Below are 25,279 nucleotides of genomic sequence, written 5' to 3' on the forward strand. Positions count from 1 at the left end.
CCGTAGAGCAGAATGACGAGTGACCTGGAGAGATTGAATTCCGATTGATTTTTCTTACACATTGCATAATTTGGTAAGCAGTTATGTTGGTTAGTGCGTGAACATGCATGAACTGTCAGCGACCCTTGTTAACGTGACAAAATACTGTGCTGCATGCAACAAAGACAAACTGTGCCGAGTTTAGCAAATCTCCCGAGGAATATATTTTTAAGTCTTAGAATATTACGTAATCGTTCTGGTGAGTCTCATTTTTGTTTGTGTTTTAAATTTCTCTTTTTGAGAATAGTAATATACCTGCATTTTAGAAAATGATTCTTTTTCTCCTTTTTAAACATTACAGGTATTTTTTAAAATCGATATTAAATAACTGCTGATTATAAAAAATAATTACATTTATCACTAATGTATCAGTGATATATCTATATGGTACATATATAGATAGCTCACTTTTCAATGCATGTACAATTATCACGACAGCTTTTAAATAATAAAATATATGTGATATTATAACAAAATATACTCATTGACAAGAAGACTGGGGTACTATTGAAAGACTAGCTGGCAGAAATTGATGGAAAGTTCTATTTGTATATATCATTCAACAAACCACAAAAGAATTAATGCATATACAGAAAGCATATAAAAATTCTAGCTGCAATTGGAGGATATAATTATTTGTTAGGCTTAAATATGAATCATTTTGTATTTGAAATGTTTTACTGATAAAATATGTCATGCATGTTCTAAGCTGATATATGGTGAAAAAGAATTTGTTTGCATCAATACATGCATGAAGACACATTTGTATTATAAATAAGAGACAACTGCTGCTAGCAAGACTAACGACCAAGGGGTGAGTGATTCAGGATAGAGTAATAAAATCATCCATTGACAGACGTGTGATCGCGGAGAATATGATTTTCTGTCAGTCGACTCATTTACAGAAAGGTAAGTGAACTTGTATTGATGGGTAACTCTGAGAGATTCAATCACTCGCCATTGATCCTGCCTAGCCACGAAGATTATCCCCTCATCAGACCAACATGTAAGTCAAGTTAAATCATCCCTCCCCAAAACTATTGATTTTGACTGGTTGATGAGCGCAGGCATTCTTTGGTCTATATAGAGAATGACATCAGCTACTATAAACTGCAGAATGAGGAGAGGTGTGTCACTAAGTCCAGAACAAAAAGTGTAACGTTTAGAAAGATACAGTCTAACTCACTAATATCAAAAGATTTGGCCAGTGCTTTGAATAAAGTGCTCTTTTTTAAAAAGAAGATATTTTTGTTTTATTGCTATTTTTGTTTTAAAGTGTATATTTCTTCTGACACTAACCTTAATTAGCAAATTTACCATTTACTAGTTTTAAAACATGGTTAAATTGACAGAAAGTACCATAGAAATATTAGGAAAATGTTTTTGCTATAATGCCAATTATTATCCATGCATTTACAGACTTTGGTTACAATGCAGTCTTTAATTCAAATTAAGGTTATTCTCCATTTTTCCCTTGAGTACCTAATTATTAAAACATACGGTTGTCTTATAGCATTACTTTGTTAATAGTCATATTAATTTTTCACAGGTGCAAGATTAAGAAATCCTGTATTATAAAGTATATGTAAGAAATGTCAATGATCTTATAAGATTCCGGGTTCAAATATCTAAAGATCAGGTAAAAGTGTCTCGTTAATTGCTGCACATCTCCATGGTAACTATGATGCTGATTGCCAATACCAGCTGTAAACGTATCGTGGTATAGCATTAAACAAAAAACAAAAATATGAAAATATGTTACTGATGGAAAACGTTGGCATAAATGCGATCAAAGTCTTATGCTGTAATTAGTTTGGCAGACACATGCATGATTATTTGTGTGTTTATGTTGGCAGATATATTATCAAAGTTTTGTAAATGCATGCGGGAAGATCTTAGCGCTGGTAACAGGAAGAAATCATCAGATGCTATGTACAGTAACAAAAAAATAAATACACTTTGAAGATACCAGCAAAGTATCACATCCATTCTAATTATTTCTTTTTAATCAATGAAAAGCATATATTGGTGACAACTGGCAAAAAATCAATAAATATTGGCTTTAAATAAAAAAGGTACATTCCACAGGTGCATATTTGATAGTTATTTATACACTATAGGTGTAATGTGTTTAAATAGAAAACATCTGTGACATTTCACATAATGTTCAATATAACAAAAGTGATTTCAACGATTGAAAGGTTCGTAAGATTTTAACTATTTAATAATTCATTGTTAAAGATAAATATTTTTACATTTTATTTGCAAATAGAATTGATACTTTCTTAAATTTTCTTTCAATGTCTGTCCTAATCTTTCTGATGTAGTAAAATGTTGCTTGTTAAAATGAAAGTCATCATTTTTTTTCTAACTCAGGCAGGAGTATATATATAATTTTTTCCAAAGAGATCAAGGAGTACCAGGGTATATAGGAAAATGAGGTCAAGGAGTGTATAGGAATTTTGTCAAATGGAACAGTAGGGGTTATATCTGGATAGTAAGAGGATACAATAAGTTCTCATGGGGACTATGAAATGAATGGGCAGTTAGATGAAGAAAACAAATTTGCCAAATAGTTTTATCTGAAGAAGGGGGGGGGGGGGGGGCAAAGTAACAGGAGAAGGGGGATGGTTACCTCAATACAGAGAGAACAGCTGGAGGGGGGGGGATACAGGAGAAGGGTTGGTTACCATGGTACATTAGAACATTAGTTTTAGGGTGCACAAAGTTACTGGAGATGGACTGCATGTTACCTTTGCACAGTTTCATTTTTTAACAAGGGAAATATCTCAAAGGTTAGTTGCAATATAAGTTGCCTAAAGGGGAATAACTCTGCAGGTTAAAGAGACTGCTCTTTTTACAGTAAACTGAATTGAATTGAACATATTTTATTGACAAAGTCAAAAGGATTTGACACAAGTTCAGTAACTTAGATAGTCCTCTCCTATTAATAAGTAAACTATTATACATCTTTAAAACTTTTTCTGCATGCTCACTATTTATAACTTTAGAGAGAGAGACAGCCAGACAGGTGATTTAAGTATTGACCATATTGATTACAAAGATCATTATCATTGTAGAACTGTGATTTAGAACAAGATAAAGGTATGATTCAATATTAAACACTTCCTATCGGTACATAATTATTGATTGTATGAAATTTAAAACTTGCAGTTTGGCGTAAGATAATCTTGCATTTGTCAGTTGTTTTTACAACAGATCAGGAAAATTTCTATAGCACTGTAGTTGTTAATTTCTGAGCGGTCATTAACTCTGTTTAATATTAATGAAATCTGCCTACAGAAACATGACCATTCATAATTTACCGATTGGATTGTCCGTATAAAAGCTTTTTTTTCTCTGAATGTCAGAAACCTGCAGGATATGTACAAAACTTGCTCATTTATTGATTCAGCTTAAATTGATATATCCTGTCCGTGGTGTCGATACATTTCTTCTATTTTATGTTTTCTGTCACTTCAGAGGATTATTAATCTGTCAATACACTTGTGTTATGTGTTTAATGGTTAAGATATACTTGACACCTTCAAGTGGTTCTCAAGTGCTATAAATCCTAAGTAATTCATAATTGTAAATGTTTATAAATGTGTTTTAGGCTGGGTGTTAAATCTTATCTGAAGGATTAAAATCTTTTATAATTGCAATCACAGTGTAGAAATTTTTAGACCTAACATATTTTATTTTTATGTTAAAATGATAAATTGTTATAAAATTAAGCCTAATTAACTTTAATATACATCCATAAATTTGTCCTTTTAGGCTTTTTCTCTTAAAATTTTTCTCAAGTGTAAAATAGATGGAAACTTTTTTTTTTTTTTTTTTTTTTTTTTTTTTTTTTTTAACAAATTTCAGACAGCTTGCAACATTTTCCCCCCGTCTTTTCTTCCATTTAGCACATTTACTAATAGGAGCAAAATTACTGAGCAATTTGTCAAAGGAAAATGTCTAGCATATTTTCACCAGATATTATTTTCTACAGACTAGGGAACAGTAAATCATTAAATAGGATTAGATGAACTCTCTACTTCAGTAGTGTGTAAGGTCAGCTGAATTCCTCTGATGCTGCGGCCCTTTCTCCAGTATTCAGTGAATGATTGTATGCAGCCTCACGCTGAGATCTAAGCTCCACACCTACTGTGTAATAGACTGTTAAATATCTTTATGTCCGGAGTAATCCTGGCCTGTAGATTAATTCTGCGGGAGAGATCTTGGAGGTGAGTGACATGGGACAGGTATTGATTGAATTATTAAGGTGTGAATTAAAGGTGAGAAATTTAACCAAAGTGAAAGTCTGCTGCATGTCTGTATAAACCGTATAACTGGATAATGTTCTATGGAAGACTTGAATCAGGTAAATCTGGTTAACAGATTAAGATCCTCTAATTATTAATGAAAAAAGTAAAAAAATTATAAAATGAAGTAAGAGACTAAAGTAGATTGAAACATTTGTCGGAATTGTACATATGTTGTATCTGACAGACAGTAACTTGTGTGTCTACCGTTTTTAGCAGTTTGTTCCTAATTCCCCTGATTTTTCAGCCTCTGTATGACAGCTGTTGTTTAGAGCACCTGTCACCATCTGCACCAAGTGAATGCATATATATCTCAAAACAGCATTATTTCATCCAGCTGCTGTTGACATAACAATGTGTTTTAGTGCATTATCTCTTTCACATGAAATCTCTTATTTTAGCTCACCCGAGTCTTATTTAATCTTCTAATCAAAGATTGTTCATAAGTCAGTTGTTGCCATCATCATGAACTTTTCACATTCTCATCTTCTCCAGAACCATTGGGCCAATTTCAACCAAATAATTGGTACAGAGTATCTTTGGGTAAGGGAGATTCAGTTTATTCAAAGAATGGCCATAATCTTCTTCCAAGGGGAGATAATTATTAAATATTGAAATTTTGGTGGGTTCATTGAAACATATTTCAACATGTTCAAGAACCACTGACCCAGGAAAGGTGAAAATTTTAAGAGCTGCTCACAAAGTGCAGGTACAAATTTGTTCAAGTTTAAGCCCCTGTTTGGGAGGATGGAGCAACAATGGGGAATCTAAGAGAAAATTTAAATATCTTCTCAAGAACAGCAAAGCCGTGAACATGTAAGTCATATTTATAAGAAAGCATTCTGTAGTTTGTATAATTCATGACCCCCATATAGCATCTGATAATGTGGAACTTACACACCATGCTACAATAGGTTATTGAGGTTGCAATACATAGGAAAAGTAATTAAAATATTTTCTGAGGAACAACAAAGTTATGATTAGTCATGATAAGTGACAAAAGCAGTTTCAGGATGTGTAAATTCAGGTGTGCTCAAATCATAACCTGCACAGTTGGGGTTTGGATACAGAATGTGATCAAAGTCAAGCATAGAAATGAACAAGAGTAAAAATCTTTGGTTGAAGATCAGCAGGGCGGTAGTTACTCAGGTGAGCATGATGGCCTATGAGTCTCTTGCTGTATTTTCTTTAAAAAGGTAAGAAGTCAAAAGTACCGGTCTATTTAGGGATAATCAGCCAGATGTGAGAAATCCTATTTCATCATATACTTTTATGACTTTGAGATAATTAATATGGTTTGATGGTAATCAGAAATTCTATGTCCAGGATCGAATCAAGAAAACAATGACACCTGTGTAGCAATACAATTTCAGCATTGTACAGTCTCAAACAGGAGAGGATGTCCATGTATTATTGCTGAAGTGCATCTAATATTATTTTCCATCAATGTATTTGAGAAAGTTTATCCTCCCTTAGGCTAATAGGCTTTTTCTTCCCATTTAATCAGCATGCTGGGCAGTATTGAATATTGTGATAGCTAGCCTGGAAGTCCAGGTCTATTGATTTAGCTATATACATTAATGTTATATCTATCATAAGCTAGGTAAACTTCCAAGATTCCAGCTCTTTTTATACCTATATGTAGCAACTTGAACTTACCCCTGACTTCAATAACCACACACTGTTTTGTATTTTCAGGATAATCATGATGTGGTGACCTTGAGTGGTGACAGAATGATGTGGTGAACTCTGACACGGTGAACTTTGATGTGAGGAATTTTGTGGTGACTGATTTGGTGTCTTTGATCAAGTTGATGAGGTGAACATTTTGTGAATCCTTTGCAGTGACTGATGTTTTGACTCTAATGTGGTGAACTTTTATGTGGTGACTACTAAGGATAATTGATTTGGTAACTGATTTGTTGAAGTTTTATTGTGGTTTCTTTGGCGTGGACAACTTGTTTACAGTGATGGTGTCAACAGATCTCATGTGTTACCAGGGAGGTGTCATGGGGTGGTACCTCTATGTTGTGACTGTGGCGGTGCCTCTAATACAGGCGGTAGAGGACACCTGTCAGACCAACTACACGTACCACGTGGTGAACACTAACCTGCTGTGTGGCTGCTGTGCTCCAGGGTTTTACAAGGTCTTTATAACAAATAACTAAATAAACATATATTTTCATTATTATCTCCTCGCAATGAAGTTCTGTGTAAGTGGGTTTGTTTATGCATAACAATTTTAATACTGTGAAATCACTCATTTTTGTTTGGATTTAATTTTCATTGTTTTCGAGGTATCAAGAGACCCAGGAATTTATGACCACCATGAACATGAATTCAAATCCCTACACACCAATATTTTTCCTCAAACCTTGAAAATTTGACCCCACAAAAACGTATGATTTTACATTAAATTATATATCAGTGTGTGATTTTGTGAGGGGATGCCATTGTTGAAATGTATTAACATGCAAAAGAGGTAATGAAGTTAACAATTCTATTAACATGGATTCTCAGATTATATTCTGCAAAAGGATTCAAACTGACTTGCTTTTATTTTTGTTTTGCTGAACAACTTGTAAAACTTTTTAATACAAATACCTGTCTCCTTATGAAGGAAGAAGACTGCCAGGAGTCGAGTAAATCGGCCCGGTGTAAGGCCTGCCCCTCAAGTCACTTCAGTCTGTACCCTAACCAGGCCACCAGCTGTCAGCCCTGCTCCACCTCCTGTCCGCGGCGTAATTCTGAGATCGTCAGTAACTGCACCACCCTGTCTGATATCCAGTGTCAGTGCCGGGAGGGATTCTACCTGAAGTTACGATCCCCCACAGAGGGACTGTGTGTTCTATACTCCAAATGTCAGCCAGGATTCTACGTACAAAAGCTAGGTCAGCAATAAGAAGACCTGTAAATAAGAGTGGAGAATTTGGATCATGTAGAATTCTCTTATACACTTTATTTTTTAATGAACTACATTTGCATGACTTAATTTATATTGTAAATGAATTTTCAAGGTCAAACTGTGTCTTCTTACTTTTAAACAATAAATTTTAGCATAAATGTACAACTGCATAGTATTTCAATGAGTACAAACTTTTGACACTTATATATAAATACTACAGTACATGTACTCAGCCTTGATACTGTCCTGCTGCCTATTGTAGGAACGTCAACAGAGGACACAGATTGTATGTCATGTCCAGAGGGGACGTACCAGGACAGTGAGAATCTAGATACCCAGTGTAAGAACTGTAGCAGGTGCCCTGACCCCTCCACAGAGACCCAATGGTGTACCAGTCAGTCAGACACACAGTGCAATGGTAATGACTCAGTCAGACACACAGTGCAATGGTAATGACTCAATCAGACACACAGTGCAATGGTAATGACTCAGTCAGACACAGTGCAATGGTAATGACTACCGATACAGATACACACAGTGCAATGGTAATGACTCAAAATTGAAAATAAAAGACACACAGTGCAATGGTAATGACTCAGTCAGACACACAGTGCAATGGTAATGACTCAGTCAGACACACAGTGCAATGGTAATGACTCAATCAGACACACAGTGCAATGGTAATGACTCAATCAGACACACAGTGCAATAGTAATGACTCAGTCAGACACTCGGTGCAATGATAATGACTCAGTCAGACACACAGTGCAATGGTAACGTTCTAATGACTTAATCGTATATATACAGTGCAATGGTAATTACACAATTGTACACACCAAGTAGATTTATTGTTGATGGATCTAGAGAGTGAAAATTAAAATTAAATCATATTTGAATGCTTAAGCTTTTGTTGGGGGAGAATATTTGGAGCAATTCCTTCCATTAAGTAAGGTAATTATAAGTTCCTTAAAAATGTATGTTATTGTAAGCCTAGAGAACACTGGTAAAAGTTTTTACATTTTTCCCCAGATAAACCCACATTTCAGTCTGAGAGGGAGAAAGAGACCACACCCCCTGGGGTGATTGGCGGGGCTATTGTGGGTGTGCTGGTGGCGCTGGTGTTGATGGTGGTAGTGGTGCTGATCTGCCACAGGAAAAGTCACTGTTTGCCATGTCTGAAGATCACTGGGACAGAAAGGTAGATCTCAACACAAACTTACTTACTGATCAATAGTTATAGTTATCTGATTATGTTTGACATCATTGTCCATTAACTTTGAAATACTTTCAACATCGTCTATGGACCTGCTGTATCAAATTCAACCAATTAGGTATAGAACATTAATGAATGAAAGGGAACAATAGTTATGAATTTTGTGGTCTTTTTCATGAAAATGCAAGTCTTACAATGCAAGAGTCATATTACAAAAAAAGATTTGAAAAAAAAACAATGCTTGTTATCAGTTGTGTTTTATTCTCACTTTTGAAACTGAACATTAAATTGAATATTTTATTTTGTTGTGCAATCCGTGCAAACAATATAAGCAGTTGGAAAAAGATGTACTTTGATACAGTAAAACTCGCTTAGTACGAACACGGATATTGCAAATTCACGGATATAGCGAAGTTATCTTGGATCCCCAGCTATGTAAATTTAACGAATTCCTTATACGGATACAGCGAATTACGGATATAGTGAAGTAGTTTTCCAGGTCCCTGTGACTTCGTTATAACCAAGTTTTACTGTATTACATTAAACTATGTACATTTAATGCATGAATTGACTAAGATTGAGGCTATAGGTATTTCCTAATTCCCTTGTACTGTAACTGTGTTCTTAATTGATTGTTCATTACTTTAAATGTATAGATGCAACGAGGGTGAGATGCAGGACATGGGCACAACAAATGGACACACCTCTGTAGACCCAGGAGAACAAAAGGGGGTCACAACATTAGCAGTAAATGGGCAGTATTCACTAATTACTCCCAATACAATGGACTCTCCCCAGAGAGGTAAGCACTCATATTCTCAAATCATGTCCAATACAGTGAATTCAGTAGTGAGAAGTACTGTAGATTCTTAAATATACATGTGGAATTACTAGTAATTATTAGGGCCCCGCTTGGCGGGCACCCTATAGTGATCAGTCTGTCCGTCCGTCCTTCCGAGATCTCTTGTCCGGAGCATATCTTCTCTCTCCTTGGCCCAATCTGGCTCATACTTCACCCACAGAGTGCCTTTGGGTAACCGATGTGCAGTGACCTTGAACCATATTTCTAGGTCAAAGGTCAAGGTCAAAGCAGAATGATATGAAAAATCCTTGTCAGGAGCATATCTTCTCTCTCCTTGGCCCAATCTGGCTCATACTTCACCCACAAAATACCTTTGGGTAACAGTGTGCAGTGACCTTTAACCATGTTTCTAGGTCAAAAGTAAAGGTCATGTCAGAATGTTATTAAAAATCGTTGTCAGGAGTATTTCTTTTCTCTGCTTGACCCAATCTGGCTCATACTTCACCCACAGAGTGCCTTTGGGTAACCGGTGTGCAGTGACCTTGAACCATGTTTCAAGGTCAAGGTCATAGCAGAATTATTTGAAAAATCCTTGTCCGGAGCATATCTTCTCTCTCCTTGGCCCAATCTGGCTATTATTTCACTCACAGAGTTCCACTGGTCAATGGATGTGCAGTGACCTTGGTCAAAGTTTCTAGGTCATGGTCAGAATTTGCCTCTATGTTTAAAATCTTATTTGGTGCATAATTTTTTCCCTTTAATTCCAGTAAATTTATATAAATTTATATAACTGGGTTACAAGATAACTTCAATATATATCTGTAAATTGCAATATCCGTGAAGTTGATCTAAATTAATGACTTTTACTGTATTATACAAGATTTACAGTACCTTACATTTTCATTATCATTGTTCAAAGCGGGGCCCTTTGAGATGGCCGCCATCTTAATGATATCTAGTTATTGCGTAATTTTGCGAGAACCATCACATGCAAAATGAAACTACTCGCATTTATGTTAATGGTGCTGAAATCTATGTAAAATCTCTTGACCAACCGTCCATTCACCAATTATTACTCTTGTGATTTGACGTTGAAGAGCTCATTCACTATAATAAGTACTCTTGAAAAATATGGAATCTACAGTATTTGTGATAGATTTATTTTCTGTTGTAGATAAAAAGCTAGTGGGCCGCGGAGTGTTGGTAGAGAGAGGCTGGGGAGATTTTGATGTAACTGTTGCATGATTTAGTTTTATTCTCTGTTTTAGATAAGAAGCCAGTGAGCCGCCGAGTGTTGGTTGAGAGAGGCTGGGGAGATCTCTGTCTATTACTACAAAAAGAACTTCCCATCGCGGACTGGAAGTTTGTAATCAGAGAACTCTTTGGTAAATGTTTGTATTTATTTACATTGAAATGTCTCAAAAATTAAAAAAGTCTCTTAGGAGAGTCCATTGATGTACAAAGGAATGGATGAAATTGAAAGTTAGTGAATATTTAAACGGCCTAAAACAAAAGATACAATCTATACTGGACAATTTTCACTTTCATTTTTGCCCCTGTGTGTATATTGGGTGAATATAATAAATCTGTAAATGAAAGTGTTTGTTAATCAAAAAAATGCTCCTTGTGGGTTTAATTTTTAGCAATTCTTACATGATTTGGTTTTCTGTATATTTTCAGCTACCGTGGGGAAATCAGCGGACCGTGTCCTGGAGGAACACGAGGCCAATCATCCGCGGAACGTGAGGGAACAGATCTACTGCTGCCTTCAGAGCTTCAGTCAACAGACAGACCTGTGTTCCTTTGATCTTCAGAGACTTTCCGACATTTTATGTCACCACGATCATATCGAACTTGCAGAGAAAATTCAGGACGACAATCGGTTTAGTCCATTGTTTCCTAACAGGTTATCAGACAGCAGTTGTACTGACTTTGGTAGTGTTACCAGAACTCAGTGATATCAGCCATATCATTATAGATATGCATAAAAAGAATTATTTTTATGACAGAAATGTACATTTTATCAAAGGATTTGTCATTGTATACTATATTATACTGTAGACGTACTTTTTTCCGCAGGGTCATAATTCCGTGGAATTTCAATTTCCATTTAATCAGCGGGTAGAAAATTACGCGGATTTTCTTGACTGTCACCATATGCCTTACATTTATATTAAGTACGCTTGGACTAATTTCCATGGATTATCTGTGACCACATACATAGCTTGAATTAATACCACGCAGAAAAAAGTACTTCTACAGTACCCTCAACTGGAAGAACTCAGTGTTGTTTTCTTTTCACAATTAAGGTATATGCATTCATCTGCTGCCTGCAGACAATCTTCTTTTTTTAGCTCACCTGAGCCGAAGGCTCAAGTGAGCTTTTCTGATCACATTTTGTCCGTCGTCCGTCCGTCTGTCCGTCCGTCCGTCTGTAAACTTTTCACATTTTCGACTTCTTCTCAAGAACCAATGGGCCAATTTTAACCAAACTTGGTACAAAGCATCCTTGGGTGAAGGGGAGTTTAAATTGTTAAATTGAAGGGCCAAGTCCCCTTACAAGGGGAGATAATCAAGAAAAGTCAAAAATAGGGTGGGGTCACTAAAAAATCTTCTTCTCAAGAACCACTGGGCCAGGAAAGCTGAATTTTATGTGGGAGCATACTTGGGTAGTACAGATATTAAATTGTTAAAATCATGACCCCCGGGGGTAGGGCGGGGCCACAATAGGGAATCCAAGTTTTACATAGAAATATATAGAACAAATCTTTAAAAATCTTCTTCTCAAGAACCACTGGGCCAGGAAAGCTGAAACTTATGTGGAAGCATCCTTTGGTAGTGTAGATATTAAATTGTTAAAATCATGACCCCCGGGGGTAGGGCGGGGCCACAATAGGGAATTCCAAGTTTTACGTAGAAAAATATAGAACAAATCTTTAAAAATCTTCTTCTCAAGAAACACGGGGCCAGGAAAGCTGAAACTTATGTGGAAGCATCCTTGGGTAGTGTAGATTCTAAAGTTTTAAAATAAAAAAGGGAAGGGGGTTGTTGGGCATGATAGGTATAGCAAGAGGGGGAATCTGGTAAAGATCTGCATCACCCAAATTACTCAGGTGAGCGATGTGGCCCATGGGCCTCTTGTTTTTGAAATGTAACAATCTTTTTTTATTTTGAACTGTAAGATTCTGATACATTATTTATGATACTGCTAATAGTAATGATTCTATGATGGAAGAGTACAGTTATGTACAACACATGTACATATTTTCAAACGCTTTAAAGGTCTGCAAGCCATTGTTGTAATAGTTCATGCATTTTAAGTAGGATTACACTAATTAATAATGGAAAATATGATAGATACCAGGTATTTTAAAAAGTTCATTCAGTAATGATTTCACAATCATGTTAAGTCAAATAATTTATTATAGTCTTATAAAAATTACTTTGAAACATATTTTGACAAAATTAGATATTGTGGAATACCTTTTTAGTAAAAAAAGTTTACACAACCTGTAGATGTATATATTATCATAATGGCAGTTTTTGTATGTGAATTATGTTCTAAGTCAGTCATTATTATCATGATTATGCATACAATGATTTTAATACTTGTGAAACATATTGCTACTTGTATAGGTTTAAGATATCCAGTGCTACATATAAGTAATTATACATATTGTGTAAACAATCTTACCTGTAATAATAATAATAATAGTAATAGACTAGATTAATTTACATGATAATACTACGCTGTATCTGTATAGGTGTAGATTTCATCACTGCTATTTATAGATGTAGGTATAAACAGACTTACTATAATGTTAGCTATAGTCTTTGTTACATAATATACTTGTTTAGATATAGATTTCATTAGTGCTAATTATAGAAATACCTGTAATATAAGGTATTATAGCCTTTGCTCCGTGGAGTAGCTACCTTAGATAGTATAGCTGTTTACATTTAAATCAGCTCACATGCTCTTGTGTTATTGATAATGTCATTTATTACTTGATGGACATTTGAGAAACAGAACTGAGATGCTTTAATTTGATAAGCATAGTTTTACATGATTGCAAGTGTGCATTCAAATCTGAAATGACAAATGGGTGGTCTCTCTGTTCAATATTTACATTATCCATGTATAACATGTGAATAAGGCACTCTAAATGTGTGCAATAATTACAGTTGTAATTTGTAAACAACACAGTGCTGCTTGATTCAGTGAACGACACTGGGTCCGAGAAATATACCTCTTATTTATTGTAGAATGATTTACTTCTAGAGTGATTATAAATAATAAACATGTTATATTACTTCATTACATATCACTCAAACTTGTGATCTCCCTACACACGTTATTATTAAGAGGTTGTATCATTGTTATTATTATATAAACAGTGCATATGTTTAAATTATTTCATATGGTAATATTGCCTGTCTTGTTATGCATATACATATAATTCCTTTTTCTGTATACACATTTTGTCAGTTTTTACATTTTATCTAATGTGAATTTATACACACTTACTAGTCATATTTATAGTTCATCAGATTAATTGTCTTCTAGCTTAGCTCCCTTTGTGATGTTTTGATCTGTGTTAGAGTAGTCCCCCCTTCTTTATGTTTTGATCAGATATTTTTGGTTCTTTCCTATAGAGATCTTGTATCAAATCCCTATTGCTCAATTTCCATGCAGGGCTGGTGTTATTTATGTAATACATGTAGTGTGCAATGTACTTGATTGACTATTACATCTATGTACATTTTGTTTCGTTATTGGGAAACTCAATTTAAGCAATGCTTTATTATAGCAATTAAATAGGAAATGCACAAACGAAATGTTATGTCATGTGATAGGGGCATTAAATCAGTCTTTCTCTGACCAGTATTGTATTCCTGATATTGTAATTTATGATGTAATTTCTGATGAGTATACCTGGTAATGTGATTATTGTTAAATCTGCCCCTATAATATAAAGAACAAAGGGCTAACTTTTATTTTCGAGCTGTATTATATATCTTAGACATCAAGTTTGGTGACAAATTATTCTTTACTCACAAATATTTCTTGCCATGAACCAAATTATTTTTTTCATCAGCCTGAAAAAATGAATACATTGTAGTTGCATATGGATTTCAGACAGACATATGTTTTTTTTTTGTTTTTTTTACTGTAATAGTATAAATAAGTATGTTTCTAACAAATAATGATATTATTAATAAGTATATACTTCGAAATAAATGTGATTGAGAATCGAAGGAAATGTGCTCAAGTAAGAGTGCTTAAATTAGTATTAATTTCAGCTTTGTTCACTAAATTTATTTTGAATAGTACTGTATTATGTTTCAAAATATTAATGTATAAGCAAACAGTGGTACTGTTTTTTTTTTTTTTTGTGCTTTATAAGAAGTGCTAAGAAGCACATCTGAATGTTTGTGTTCTGTTGTGTTGTTATTTTTTTGTCTTTGTATTGCTGCAATGGTCATGTAATGATCGGTCGCTCAGTTTATTTGAGAATTATTTTCCCAATGCTTGTAATATGTATAGTTTACAGGGGTATTTCTTTTCATTTGTCTGATAAACTGAAGATGTTCCCTTGTGATTATTGCAATGCTCATAAAATTTTATATCTACTCCAGTATTTCTCATGTTTACATGCATTTTCATTAAAGCTGATTATGTATGAGCCAACATATTCATTATATGAAAAACTTTTCTTCAAGATTTTTTTGTTGAAAAATAGAAATGTGATGAATTTTGTCATGGATGGCAGACTGGTAAATCATTGAATGTTAATTTAGATATTTAAATTCCATTTTTGAACTACTTAATGTAATAATGCACTTTATGAAATGTGACAATGTAAAGTTCATGTTCTCATGAATATTATCAAAATTTAGATATTTGTATGTATAAATTAATTATTGGCACTTTTGATTCTGTCTTGTTTTACTGCTAGGAAGTTAAGTAATCTGGCATTGTATCTTTTGTTTAATACTGGGTAATGAGATAATCAATAAAAGGCAGTTTACAGTTGTAGAGTTTGTTCTCTGATTTAATATAAATTTATGTAGTTTTCACTTACATATATGTACTTCTAACAAAATTTGATTCTTGATAAATTTTCCCCTCACACCCCCCCCCCCTACTGACATCTTAACTGTACGGCCACCCAGTTAATAAAAGATTTACAACACGACACCACTGACTCACACACTTTCATGTGCATTTATTAATAAGTAAATGAAAATACATGTACATTCTGTAGAGATCTTCAAATAATGAAATAGGTAGTAATTAAGTTAGGCTTCAATTTCCTGTCCAGTGATCTTATCTTATTGTCATTAAGATTGAAACATACATGTTTATATGCTATTTTATAGACTGATGCAAGTAAGATATCTTGTCCTTCAGCAATAATCATATCCTGTTCTCTGTTCCTTTAAATACGTTGTTAACTTTGACCCGCAGGAATTTGACCCCTTGGGTATCGATAGGCAGGGTACCGATATATACAAGTGGTGTCCAGTTGAATGGGACGTTTAATCTTATACTTGTATATATATAGTTAGAAAATTCTAAGCTTGTAATGACAAGTTTGTTATTAAATTATGCTAAACAAATCTTTCATATCGATGTATATTTATTTGGTCAAATTCAGTTACGTAAATTACGTTGTGGCTAAATATTTAAAAGAAATTCATATTGTATACAAGTATTTACAATCAAAAACAGCTAACTAACAATTTACGAAGGAATTGGTCTTTATAGATAAAATACTGGATGTCTCATAATATGACCCCATTACTATTTGCCCGTAAACTAGGCTAGTAGAAGTTTTTATTTTAATAATATTTTTTAAATCCGACAGAGAAAAGAAGTAATTTCACATATATATTTGAAACATCGGGAGTTTTTTTTTTTAATCTTAATCCCAAATGACGCCATACAAATCAATCGAAATTTCCTCTCTCCTTCATAATGTCTCACACTAAAAAACTGCCACCGACATAAAATCTGTTTTATATACCTTGCAAACTGTTACACCAAACTACAACTGTTATGGAAAAATACTTGTTGACAAAAAATGTGATTGACAAAAACTTTGGGGAGGGGGGAGGGGGTTACATGTCTTGAACAAGAAAGGGAATAAAGCAGTATATTAAAGGAATAGTCCTACACCCTGTCCTATTGTGACCAGAATCCGGGACCGGGGTTTGAACTTTTTCATCACAAAGAGGAATAGTATGTAAAATGTATTTTACAGACGTTTTTCAAGATTTGAATCAAAATACTATTACATTTAATTCATATTTACTTAAAGCCCGTCCCAATCTGATTACAGCTTTTTAAAACGGAATTATTCATAATTCTGCAATATAAATTGGTGAAATATGTGAAGTTAAGTTTATATTCGTACGGCAAAGATACAAATTTTTCGTATATTGACAGTGGTTTTTTGATTTGCTTGTTTTTGCATGATTCATTTCAACAAAATACTAGATCTATTTTTGTATGTTGAGCTTGATTGTTTATGTCAATGAATAAGTAATGGTCCGTCAATTGAAAGATTATTGTTTCTAGTGGCCCAAGACAAAAAAATAATACAAATTTAATAAAACCCTAAGAAAAGGTTTTAAAAAAAAAACAAAAACAAAAAAAAAACATATTGCGTTGATGGAGTAGGAAAAAAATTTATGGCAGCGGTGGGATTCGAACCCACGCCTCCGAAGAGACTGGTGCCTTAAACCAGCGCCTTAGACCGCTCGGCCACGCTACCCATAGCGAACAGAATTTTAATGTCGTACAATTTACTAATTATATTATTATTCAATTTTATTCGCAATTTTTCCATGATTTTTAACAATGGTTTGCACTGAATACTTATATGTGACAAGAAATCATGTTTCCCAATAGAAATAGACAATCGATAACGTTGACATACAAGTGCATCGCCAGTCTATTTGGAAAATAATCAAAGTACTAAAAGTACTCGGGGGAACTCCTTCCAATCTCTCAACAACATATGAATATATACTAAGACAGGAAGTACACACAAGTAAAAGATGCATAATAGAAAGAGATTAAAGTTTGAGAAACTAATTTATCTGCAGAACTGTAGCTCTCTGCTTGTGAAAAATTCAGACATATATAACAGAGATAGAGCTATAGTCAGATCAATTAATAAAGCGTTGTAAAATTAACCTTTATGTCTCTCACTTCAGATATTACGTATTTTTGGTATTTTATGCTTTCGCCAGCTTTAAACATGGTATCCCATATTCAACCATGCATTTGACTCCTAATTCCTGACATTTTACCTTTCAACGGTTCGAAAAAATTTGTTTGTGGTAATTAAGGGGTTGTGAAATATATTGGGAATATTCCAAAACTATAAAGTACTGTTACGTTCCAGAATGTTGAGAGGTAAATAAAGTATTAATAACAAAAGTAAAATGTATGATCAATTATAGGACATAAGTATTAAACACCATAAACAATATACCTGAAGTGAGTGACAAAAAATTGGTGTAATGTAATTTGAAATTTAGTTTCTACAACACTAGGATCTGTATATTAGCACTCTGCTTTATCTGTCCCAGTTTTCTTCAGCAGAGAGCTACAATTCTTCAGCTAAAACTAATTATGAAAAGGATTTATTTACAGTAGGATTTAAACTTAAAGTTTATGCATGATTCATACTACTAAAAAATATATAGTATTATTTTATTTTTTATTAAAGAATATATAACATGGCAATAGAAAGAAATAATATAAGTAAACATGAAAATAAAAAAGAAAGAATCACTATTTCTAATATAACAGAGTGTCATAAGGATAGTGGGCACATCTCTGTGTGCTGTCATCAAGAACTACATCTTTTATTGCATTAATAGAATAAATATATATTTTCAATTTTTTTATCACAAAAAATTGAAATGAACACACAGAGTTGAATCTACTGGTATTTGACATAGTTTGAACTTTAATTTACATTGACCATGCCTAAATATTGAAAAAAAAATGAATTTAACATTTAGTTTTACAAATAATTTATAACTATTTAAATTGACATTAAACACTGCATGATTCTCTCCGAGAATTACTCTAGATCCTCTAGACATGCTTACAAATAATTATTACATGATTTTGCAAGAAGCAGCTAGCTCTCACCAAGTAAAGTTCACTTTTATTTTTAAGATGCTAGAATCCATGCACGATCTCTCTTGATCAAACCATCCTTTATTTTTCTCACATATTTCTGACATCTAGCAATAAGAGCTGTTTTACAATAATAAGTAATTGTGTTGACAATAACAAATATTGAGCTTCCCATTTTCATTCCAGTTGAAATTTAAATTAATTTACAAAGAGTTTTTTTAACAAAAAGTTTTAACATATAAAATTGAATCAAAAGTACATAACAGCACAATAAATTTTTATGGTAAAAAGATGAAGAATTAAGTCAAAAGTGGAAGAGTACGCAGGACTGAATCAAAAAGTCAAGAATATTAAAATACATCAGAAAAAGTGCTTAGAAAAAACAACTCAATCTGACATAGCCATGGTATTCCAAATATCAGATGAGTGTGATCAATATGTTAATAAATTGTGCCTTAAATGATAAATATTACACATTAACATCAATAACAACTATTCCTTTTTAAATGATTAAACACTTTGTGGCACAGTCGATAATCTAGTTCTTCACTAAATTAAATTTTCCCTTAAAACTAAACTACTGCTATAGTTAATACTCTAGCTTATTTTCATCCATTGCTAATTTTGCCCTGACACACTTGCAAACAATTTTGTCCTGTTTCAATAATCTCCCATGTGCTAATGTATGGCATTAAAGGAGAGGTGACTCTGTGTCTTGTGAATTTGCCCCAAGAGAAATTTACACACTTACAATTAAAGTAAAAGGGACTAAAACAAGATGGGGCAAAATATTAGTACAGCTTAACTTGAAACACCCAAAACTAAAGTGAAAATAAAATTCTTGCTCACATTTTAGGGGTTTTCTGAATCTTTCTTTGGTATACTAAATAGAACTTACATGTAACCAATTTCCATCAAAGTTTGACTTTGAGGGCAGCATAAGCCATAACAGTACACAGTCCTTTGCACAAAATCATTAGTGCATTGAAAAGAAGTGCATCACTTCAAATGCATACAAATGATTACATGTGAAGGGTGCCTTAATTGAGGGGGATCAACTAGGATGGACTGCAGTTATCACAAAGGGAAAAATGACCAATGTAATGGAATCAGAGTCATGCAAAAATGGCAACTTGGTTGTCATTGTCTCAGCTAGTCTTTGAATTCATGGTTCCATCAATTTAATTCCTAGGAGTACTGGTGTTTCTGATGTGAGGTCAAAGAGTTCAGCACGACTAGCTGGAAACCTGTGTTCCTAAAATACAAATAAACATTAAATGAGACTTAAGTCAATTTCTGTTGAGAGCATATTATAGGTATAGATATGCAAAACTCCAAAGTTCAACAGTCAGGTCAAATATACTTAACCTCAGCATAGAATTGTTCAGTTCTTGTACATATATCTAAGCCTAGAAGTCATTCTACGTACAGACTGTATATCTAGGCCTAGAAGTCACTCTACTGACCTGTGTCCTCATACAGAGGGAAGAGATAGAGCTCTTTTTCTGGTTTTGTCAGGACTTTAAGTTTAGCCACTCGAACACTCCGATGAATTTTCTCATTATATGGATTGGCATCCACATTGTCTAATCCTTCATCTTCACATAATCCCAATAGCTTGTCCATCTTAAATTAGAAACTGTCAAACATTAATTGGAGGAAACAAGCTCGTACAAAGGAAAATTCAGATTGTTAACAACTCTTTTTAATTTTTGTGTTTGATTTACATATTTGACTTACAAGTTTGACTCACCTCAGAGATCAGTTCCAGGAATGACATACTACCAGCAAACTTCAACAAGACATAGACCAAAGCATTGCTAAAATAGGCCCCCGTTTTCCCCTTTATTCTGACCAAAAAGCTGATACCTATACACAATGCAAATGAACACATGTACACATTTACTCTATAAGACATTTTCATTATAGACTTCAAGATCAATAGACTTTTTCTTAAAAGAAACCCAACTAAATCATGAAATGCTTTTTTAACCACATTGAAATTAAACTTTCTTGATAAAATCTCATCAAATTATGAAGATGGCTTTTTAAAATCATGTTTATGTAACTTGGAGACTTGGAGACCTGGTTGCAGTTCGGCAGAAACGACAAACATATTCCTATTATTGACAGGTGTTAGTCCTTCCTCCTCTATAGACAGATGCTGTATAGATTCCGTTAAGTTCTGACCTTCAGCCAAACTGGTGCTGTGAACACATTGTACTGTAAAAGAAAAATGAGTATATATAAAATACAATTAATGTGTTAACCAAGTACCAGAGTCTGGACAAACCAAATGTCACATGCCATTTGAAGAGACATGTTTAAATAGTTTATAAAGAGTACATTATAATGGTATCTGCGCTCACCCTAACAGTCATATCATCAACATATTAAACATTTGACATGGGATGTACATGTAAATAGGCATTAGAAGAAAAAGATTTTTTCACCGATTTATTAAAAATCTGAGTGAATATTGGTTTCTAGTAATAATTCAAGTTTTTATTACCAGACAATAATTTAATTTTAGTTATAACATATCATTTGTTTGGGCAAAAGATTTAATCCATTATGTATAACATAAGTTGCCTACGTCACAAAGAGTTACGCCAAAAATATATTACTCTGCTTGATGTTAATTTAAAAATATGCTCAATTTGAAGACTTTTTCTGGAGGAAAAATTGTCTCATTGTCTACACTGAAATTAAATTATAAGGAATGAAACTTATTTCAACTTATACGATATAACATAAATTGGGGCAGTTTATGCTTTTTTTATAAACCATTAACATTATAGCTTTAATCCTTGCAGCAATATGCTGCAATATTTAAAGATATATATATATGTTTTAATATTTTAATACTTACAGCTAGAGTTGGGAACCGTATGGACCAGTAAGACTTTTGGCTTGTTATGGAACTCTTTACACTGTGACATCACTTCCTGTAGTTCCTTTATGGTAATGTGATCACTCTCTCCATCTTTACCGTAAATTAAGCCTGGATTCGGACCAGTTGTCACACAGATCACAAAAAATGAGGAATATTCCGAGTGACTTGACTTTTTCATTTCCCTCAGTATCTTCTCTTTAATCATCTGAATGCAGAGCAATGAGGAATATGGTATCAGGTGGCATATTAGGAAAACATTCTCCTACATACGAGTTAGTCATAAAATTACCAAAAATTAATATGTGTTGAACTTAGTCACACCATGACTGTTTTTTTATAAGTTGGATATCTAAGCAAAAAGCCACTAGAACAAGGACATATTCTCATTTTAAGGGGAACCTGCTATATAGCCTACCTTTGTGGTTCCAGTGTTCCTGGAGAAGTTGACATCTTTAAACCCGCAGAGTTTCATGGTCTGTCGTATGAGTGTTTTCCCAGCATCCACCATACCATGATGGCACTCACCGACACAACAAAAATCGCTAGGAATATTATCAATGATCAGACATATCCCACGCTTATTCAGGTTCAAATTGTAGAGCTAAAAATAAAAGACCTTTAAAATTAAGATAACCTTAAATGTTAAATAAATTGCACAAGAATTCAAATTTTCTTTATAATTATAGCTAAAAATAAAAATAAAACATAATGATATACTTTGAAATATTGTCCTGTTTTTACAAAAATGGGAGACTATAATTCTGTAATGAATGTCTGATTATAAAAGATAACTTCTAATCATTTCATTACAGGTACATTCTACAAGGTCTCTGTTTTGATTGCGAGATTGGTCTGGCCTAAACAGAACAGCCAATACTCTCTGCCTGTTTAATGACAGTGATGAGTGTTTTCACAGGACTACATATTATATGTACATGTATCAACACAATCTATATATTGTAAGAACTAAGAAGTCACAAAACAAAAATTAATTCTGCCACAAAACTAACATTTTCACCATGACGTTTCTTCATTTCCAAAACAAACTTTGGATCAGTTGAAGTCATGTTTTCTTTCAGTTTAGTCAGTTCTACTTCATTCATCCACTCAACTGTTAACAAAAATTAAACACACCATAAAGTACAACAACTGTTCACCACAAAAATTAAACACACACAATAAAATACAGCAACTGTTAAAAAAAATTAAACACACAACATAAAATACGACAGTTATCTTTCCTTTGTTATCAGTATTGATATTCTATATGTATTTAGTTACTTTAAACTGACGAGTCAATTTCTAAAAGACACTCACCTGTTTTAGATATACCACACAGTATCTTGCTTTTACACATTAGAATAAATATTAAATATACTGTAAGTTCTAATCATTGAGGATTTGTCCAGAAAAAACAAATATTTCTACATAATAAATCTTCATACCATCTGGCTTGTTTAAATTGTCTGCTGGGGGTTGACTTTGGGATCCCGGAATACTGGGTCCTTCACATGGGGCTGCTGTATCCGCTGACTTTGTCGATTCTTCAGATCTCGTCACAGAATTTCCACACTTATTAACCATACTCACAGAAAAGTCTAAAACCAAAGATATACCATTGAATAAAATACAAACTTTTGTCTATATTATATTTTTATTGTGTGATCTTTTTCTACCTAATGGAAATTTTGAAATTGGGCTTTCAGAGTATTTAAGTGTATCTAAATGTATTGTAATGAGAAAAGTGAAAATGTATAGCTGGACTGGGTATTGAACTTGGGACTCGTATCACTAGTCAGGTGCTCTATTGATCGAGCTACCCAAGCCAATACCCATGGCCCAAACCATTACAATATAATTTAATTCTGGTTGTAACGCTGTATTTGATTGAATAAAAAAATTTACTTTATATCGTATAAAATGGGTTGCCTACGTCACAATGACTTGCATCAAAAACGAATTAATTCCGTCTGACGTTACATTCAAAGAAGTCGGTTCACTTTATGCATAAAATGGCCCTGTAGATATACCAATTGATTGATTAACACTTGATTTTCTATTTGAAGCATTAAAATAAAGTAGAGACTTGGTGCTTTCATATCCTATTAAAATTTTTCCCTTCAAAATCCAGGTCTTGGAGAACTGACTTTATGAAATTGTCAATGTTATTGAATTTATAGGTAAACAGGTATAATTGAGCACTTTCAGTGAAGTAAAATAATATGAGCGCACTCTCTGATCTAAAAAATAAAGCATGTCCATTAATCCTCAGAAACAGTTCTCTCATTTACTAGTTTCATATTTTAGATCAGAGGTTGCGCTCTATATTAAAAATAAAAAAATAGCTTGAAAAATTGGCAGTTTTTGTACACTTTTTCAGAATATGAAGAAATTGACGCATTTCGTGACATCATAATGCATTGACTAGCCAGAAATTGACGTCATTTTTAATAGATACACAGTCACCGAAGATCTAAGTGATATTAAATGCATTGTTAACTAAAACTATGCAGTTTCAGTTTTTTAGAAATTCACAGGGCCAAATAAGGCAAAAGTGATCCTTGTTCTTTTGCACAAATTGAAGTCATTTTGTTAGAACATCATCTTTTTTTCTTACATCAAATGAATGAAAATTAAATTATAAGGAATGAATTTCATAGCTACCCATTTTATATGGTATAAACTGGGTTGGAACAGTTTACGCTTTTTTATAAACCGCTTCACAGTTTATAAAGCGTAAACTGCCCCAACCCAGTTTATACCATATAAAATGGGTAGCTATTAAATTCATTCCTTCAGTAAAATCACAATTAATCTCTAGTCTTTGATAACACAAAAAGTGCTTTGTTTACAAAGAAATTGTTTATACTAGTTTACAGCCTTGTATAGTTTGTATTCTCTGACAGTTACTTGTATAGTTTGTATTGACAGTTACTTGTATAGTTTGTATTGACAGTTACTTGTATAGTTTGTATTGACAGTTACTTGTATAGTGTGTATTGACAGTTACTTGTATAGTGTGTATTGACAGTTACTTGTATAGTTTGTATTGACAGTTACTTGTATAGTGTGTATTGAGAGTTACTTGCATAGTGTGTATTGACAGTTACTTGTATAGTTTGTATTGACAGTTACTTGTATAGTTTGTATTCGTTGTTCCTCCTGACTTTCCCTCCAGTCTGTCGGCCACTTCCTTGTTCTCTGTGTCGTTCAGGGCATCAATCAGACCCTGGAAAGCCCGCTGTCCTCTCTTGACCACAATGTCCAGCAGCTCAAATGCTCTCCTGTCAACAGGCCGGGACTGAAAGTAAATCACTCAAAATAAATTACACGTTAGGCACACTTTAGATGTGCTACATTCTCTTTATAAAGAAATATTTCAAATTTAAAAAAAGGAAAGTATAAAACGATGATCGAAACATTATCATGTCTGACCATATTATAAATCATGAGGATGATCAAATAATTAATTAAGGGAGCTTAGGTCAAAGTTGATAATGTTGTTTTTATCATGTGTTTAAAGTTTACAGATTTTATGTGAGCTATGTTCAAAGCTAATAATTTTTTTTTATCATGGGATTATCCTAAGACGACTTTACCGCGATGGTTTCTTTGTTCTCCAAGGACAAGATTCCATATTCATATAGCTTGTCCGCCACATCGTTGACGTTGTACACGTTTTCCTTTATGTATCGTCTGTTCGTTCGAATTATTTCCTTTTGTTCTTTATTCATAATTTCATTTTTTCGAGATCAACTAACCAAAGTGAAAGTAATCTATAGTAATAATAAGAAAACCACTAACGGAAGACAAATATATTTCCGGAACAAGCGCAAAGAGAAAAGCTGATAATAAATATAACTTTTTAAAAAAAAAATTGTAGGCTTAAGACACGATTGATAATTTATACGAAGCATCAAATCAACTCAAATAATTTTGAAATATCTT

At 33.4% G+C, this 25,279-nt stretch overlaps 2 protein-coding genes and 1 non-coding gene across 4 annotated transcripts; 1 reads left to right on the forward strand and 2 right to left on the reverse strand.

The window, feature by feature from the left end:
- Positions 1-9: 9 nt before the first annotated feature.
- On the forward strand, positions 10-12,662 carry LOC134272982 (tumor necrosis factor receptor superfamily member 5-like). 2 transcript variants are annotated; one of them, XM_062755152.1, is made up of 8 exons: positions 10-238; positions 6,051-6,499; positions 6,973-7,243; positions 7,520-7,675; positions 8,287-8,455; positions 9,127-9,272; positions 10,541-10,657; positions 10,953-12,662. In XM_062755152.1, the coding sequence occupies exons 2-8, from the start codon at positions 6,323-6,325 to the stop codon at positions 11,228-11,230; spliced, it is 1,314 nt and encodes a 437-aa protein (XP_062611136.1). In that variant the 5' UTR covers positions 10-238; positions 6,051-6,322; the 3' UTR covers positions 11,231-12,662. The 2 variants fall into 2 exon arrangements, with proteins under 2 accessions (XP_062611136.1, XP_062611137.1); XM_062755153.1 differs by having other exon boundaries at positions 10-73.
- Positions 12,663-16,971: 4,309 nt separating this feature from the next.
- On the reverse strand, positions 16,972-17,053 carry Trnal-aag (transfer RNA leucine (anticodon AAG)). Its single transcript has one exon. It is a non-coding gene; the product is annotated as a tRNA-Leu (tRNA).
- Positions 17,054-17,993: 940 nt separating this feature from the next.
- On the reverse strand, positions 17,994-25,113 carry LOC134272984 (uncharacterized). The gene is made up of 10 exons (XM_062755155.1): positions 24,931-25,113; positions 24,467-24,632; positions 22,777-22,929; positions 22,342-22,442; positions 21,747-21,932; positions 21,308-21,536; positions 20,521-20,658; positions 20,189-20,304; positions 19,902-20,061; positions 17,994-19,690 (listed from the first exon to the last, which is right to left on the reverse strand). Exons 1-10 carry the CDS (start codon positions 25,063-25,065, stop codon positions 19,671-19,673), a joined length of 1,404 nt encoding a protein of 467 aa, XP_062611139.1. The 5' UTR covers positions 25,066-25,113; the 3' UTR covers positions 17,994-19,670.
- Between the last annotated feature and the right edge of the window lie 166 nt (positions 25,114-25,279).

This window comes from Saccostrea cucullata, unplaced genomic scaffold, assembly GCF_032062105.1.
Source record: "Saccostrea cucullata isolate Sc308-1 unplaced genomic scaffold, CSIRO_AGI_Scuc_v1 ctg930, whole genome shotgun sequence".
Classification (NCBI taxonomy): domain Eukaryota; kingdom Metazoa; phylum Mollusca; class Bivalvia; order Ostreida; family Ostreidae; genus Saccostrea; species Saccostrea cuccullata.

What these genes read in the sequence shown, in the direction of transcription:
- LOC134272982 (XM_062755152.1), top strand. Translation starts at nt 6,323, where the DNA reads ATGGTGTCAACAGATCTCATGTGTTACCAGGGAGGTGTCATGGGGTGG. An exon ending in GTCAGACACACAGTGCAATG is followed by an intron (nt 7,676 to 8,286) that starts GTAATGACTCAG and finishes ATTTTTCCCCAG; the next exon opens with ATAAACCCACATTTCAGTCT. An exon ending in TGTAATCAGAGAACTCTTTG is followed by an intron (nt 10,658 to 10,952) that starts GTAAATGTTTGT and finishes GTATATTTTCAG; the next exon opens with CTACCGTGGGGAAATCAGCG.
- LOC134272984 (XM_062755155.1), bottom strand. Translation starts at nt 25,065, where the DNA reads ATGAATAAAGAACAAAAGGAAATAATTCGAACGAACAGACGATACATA. An exon ending in GGAACACTGGAACCACAAAG is followed by an intron (nt 21,537 to 21,746) that starts GTAGGCTATATA and finishes CTCTGCATTCAG; the next exon opens with ATGATTAAAGAGAAGATACT. An exon ending in TCCTGGAACTGATCTCTGAG is followed by an intron (nt 20,062 to 20,188) that starts GTGAGTCAAACT and finishes TTCTAATTTAAG; the next exon opens with ATGGACAAGCTATTGGGATT.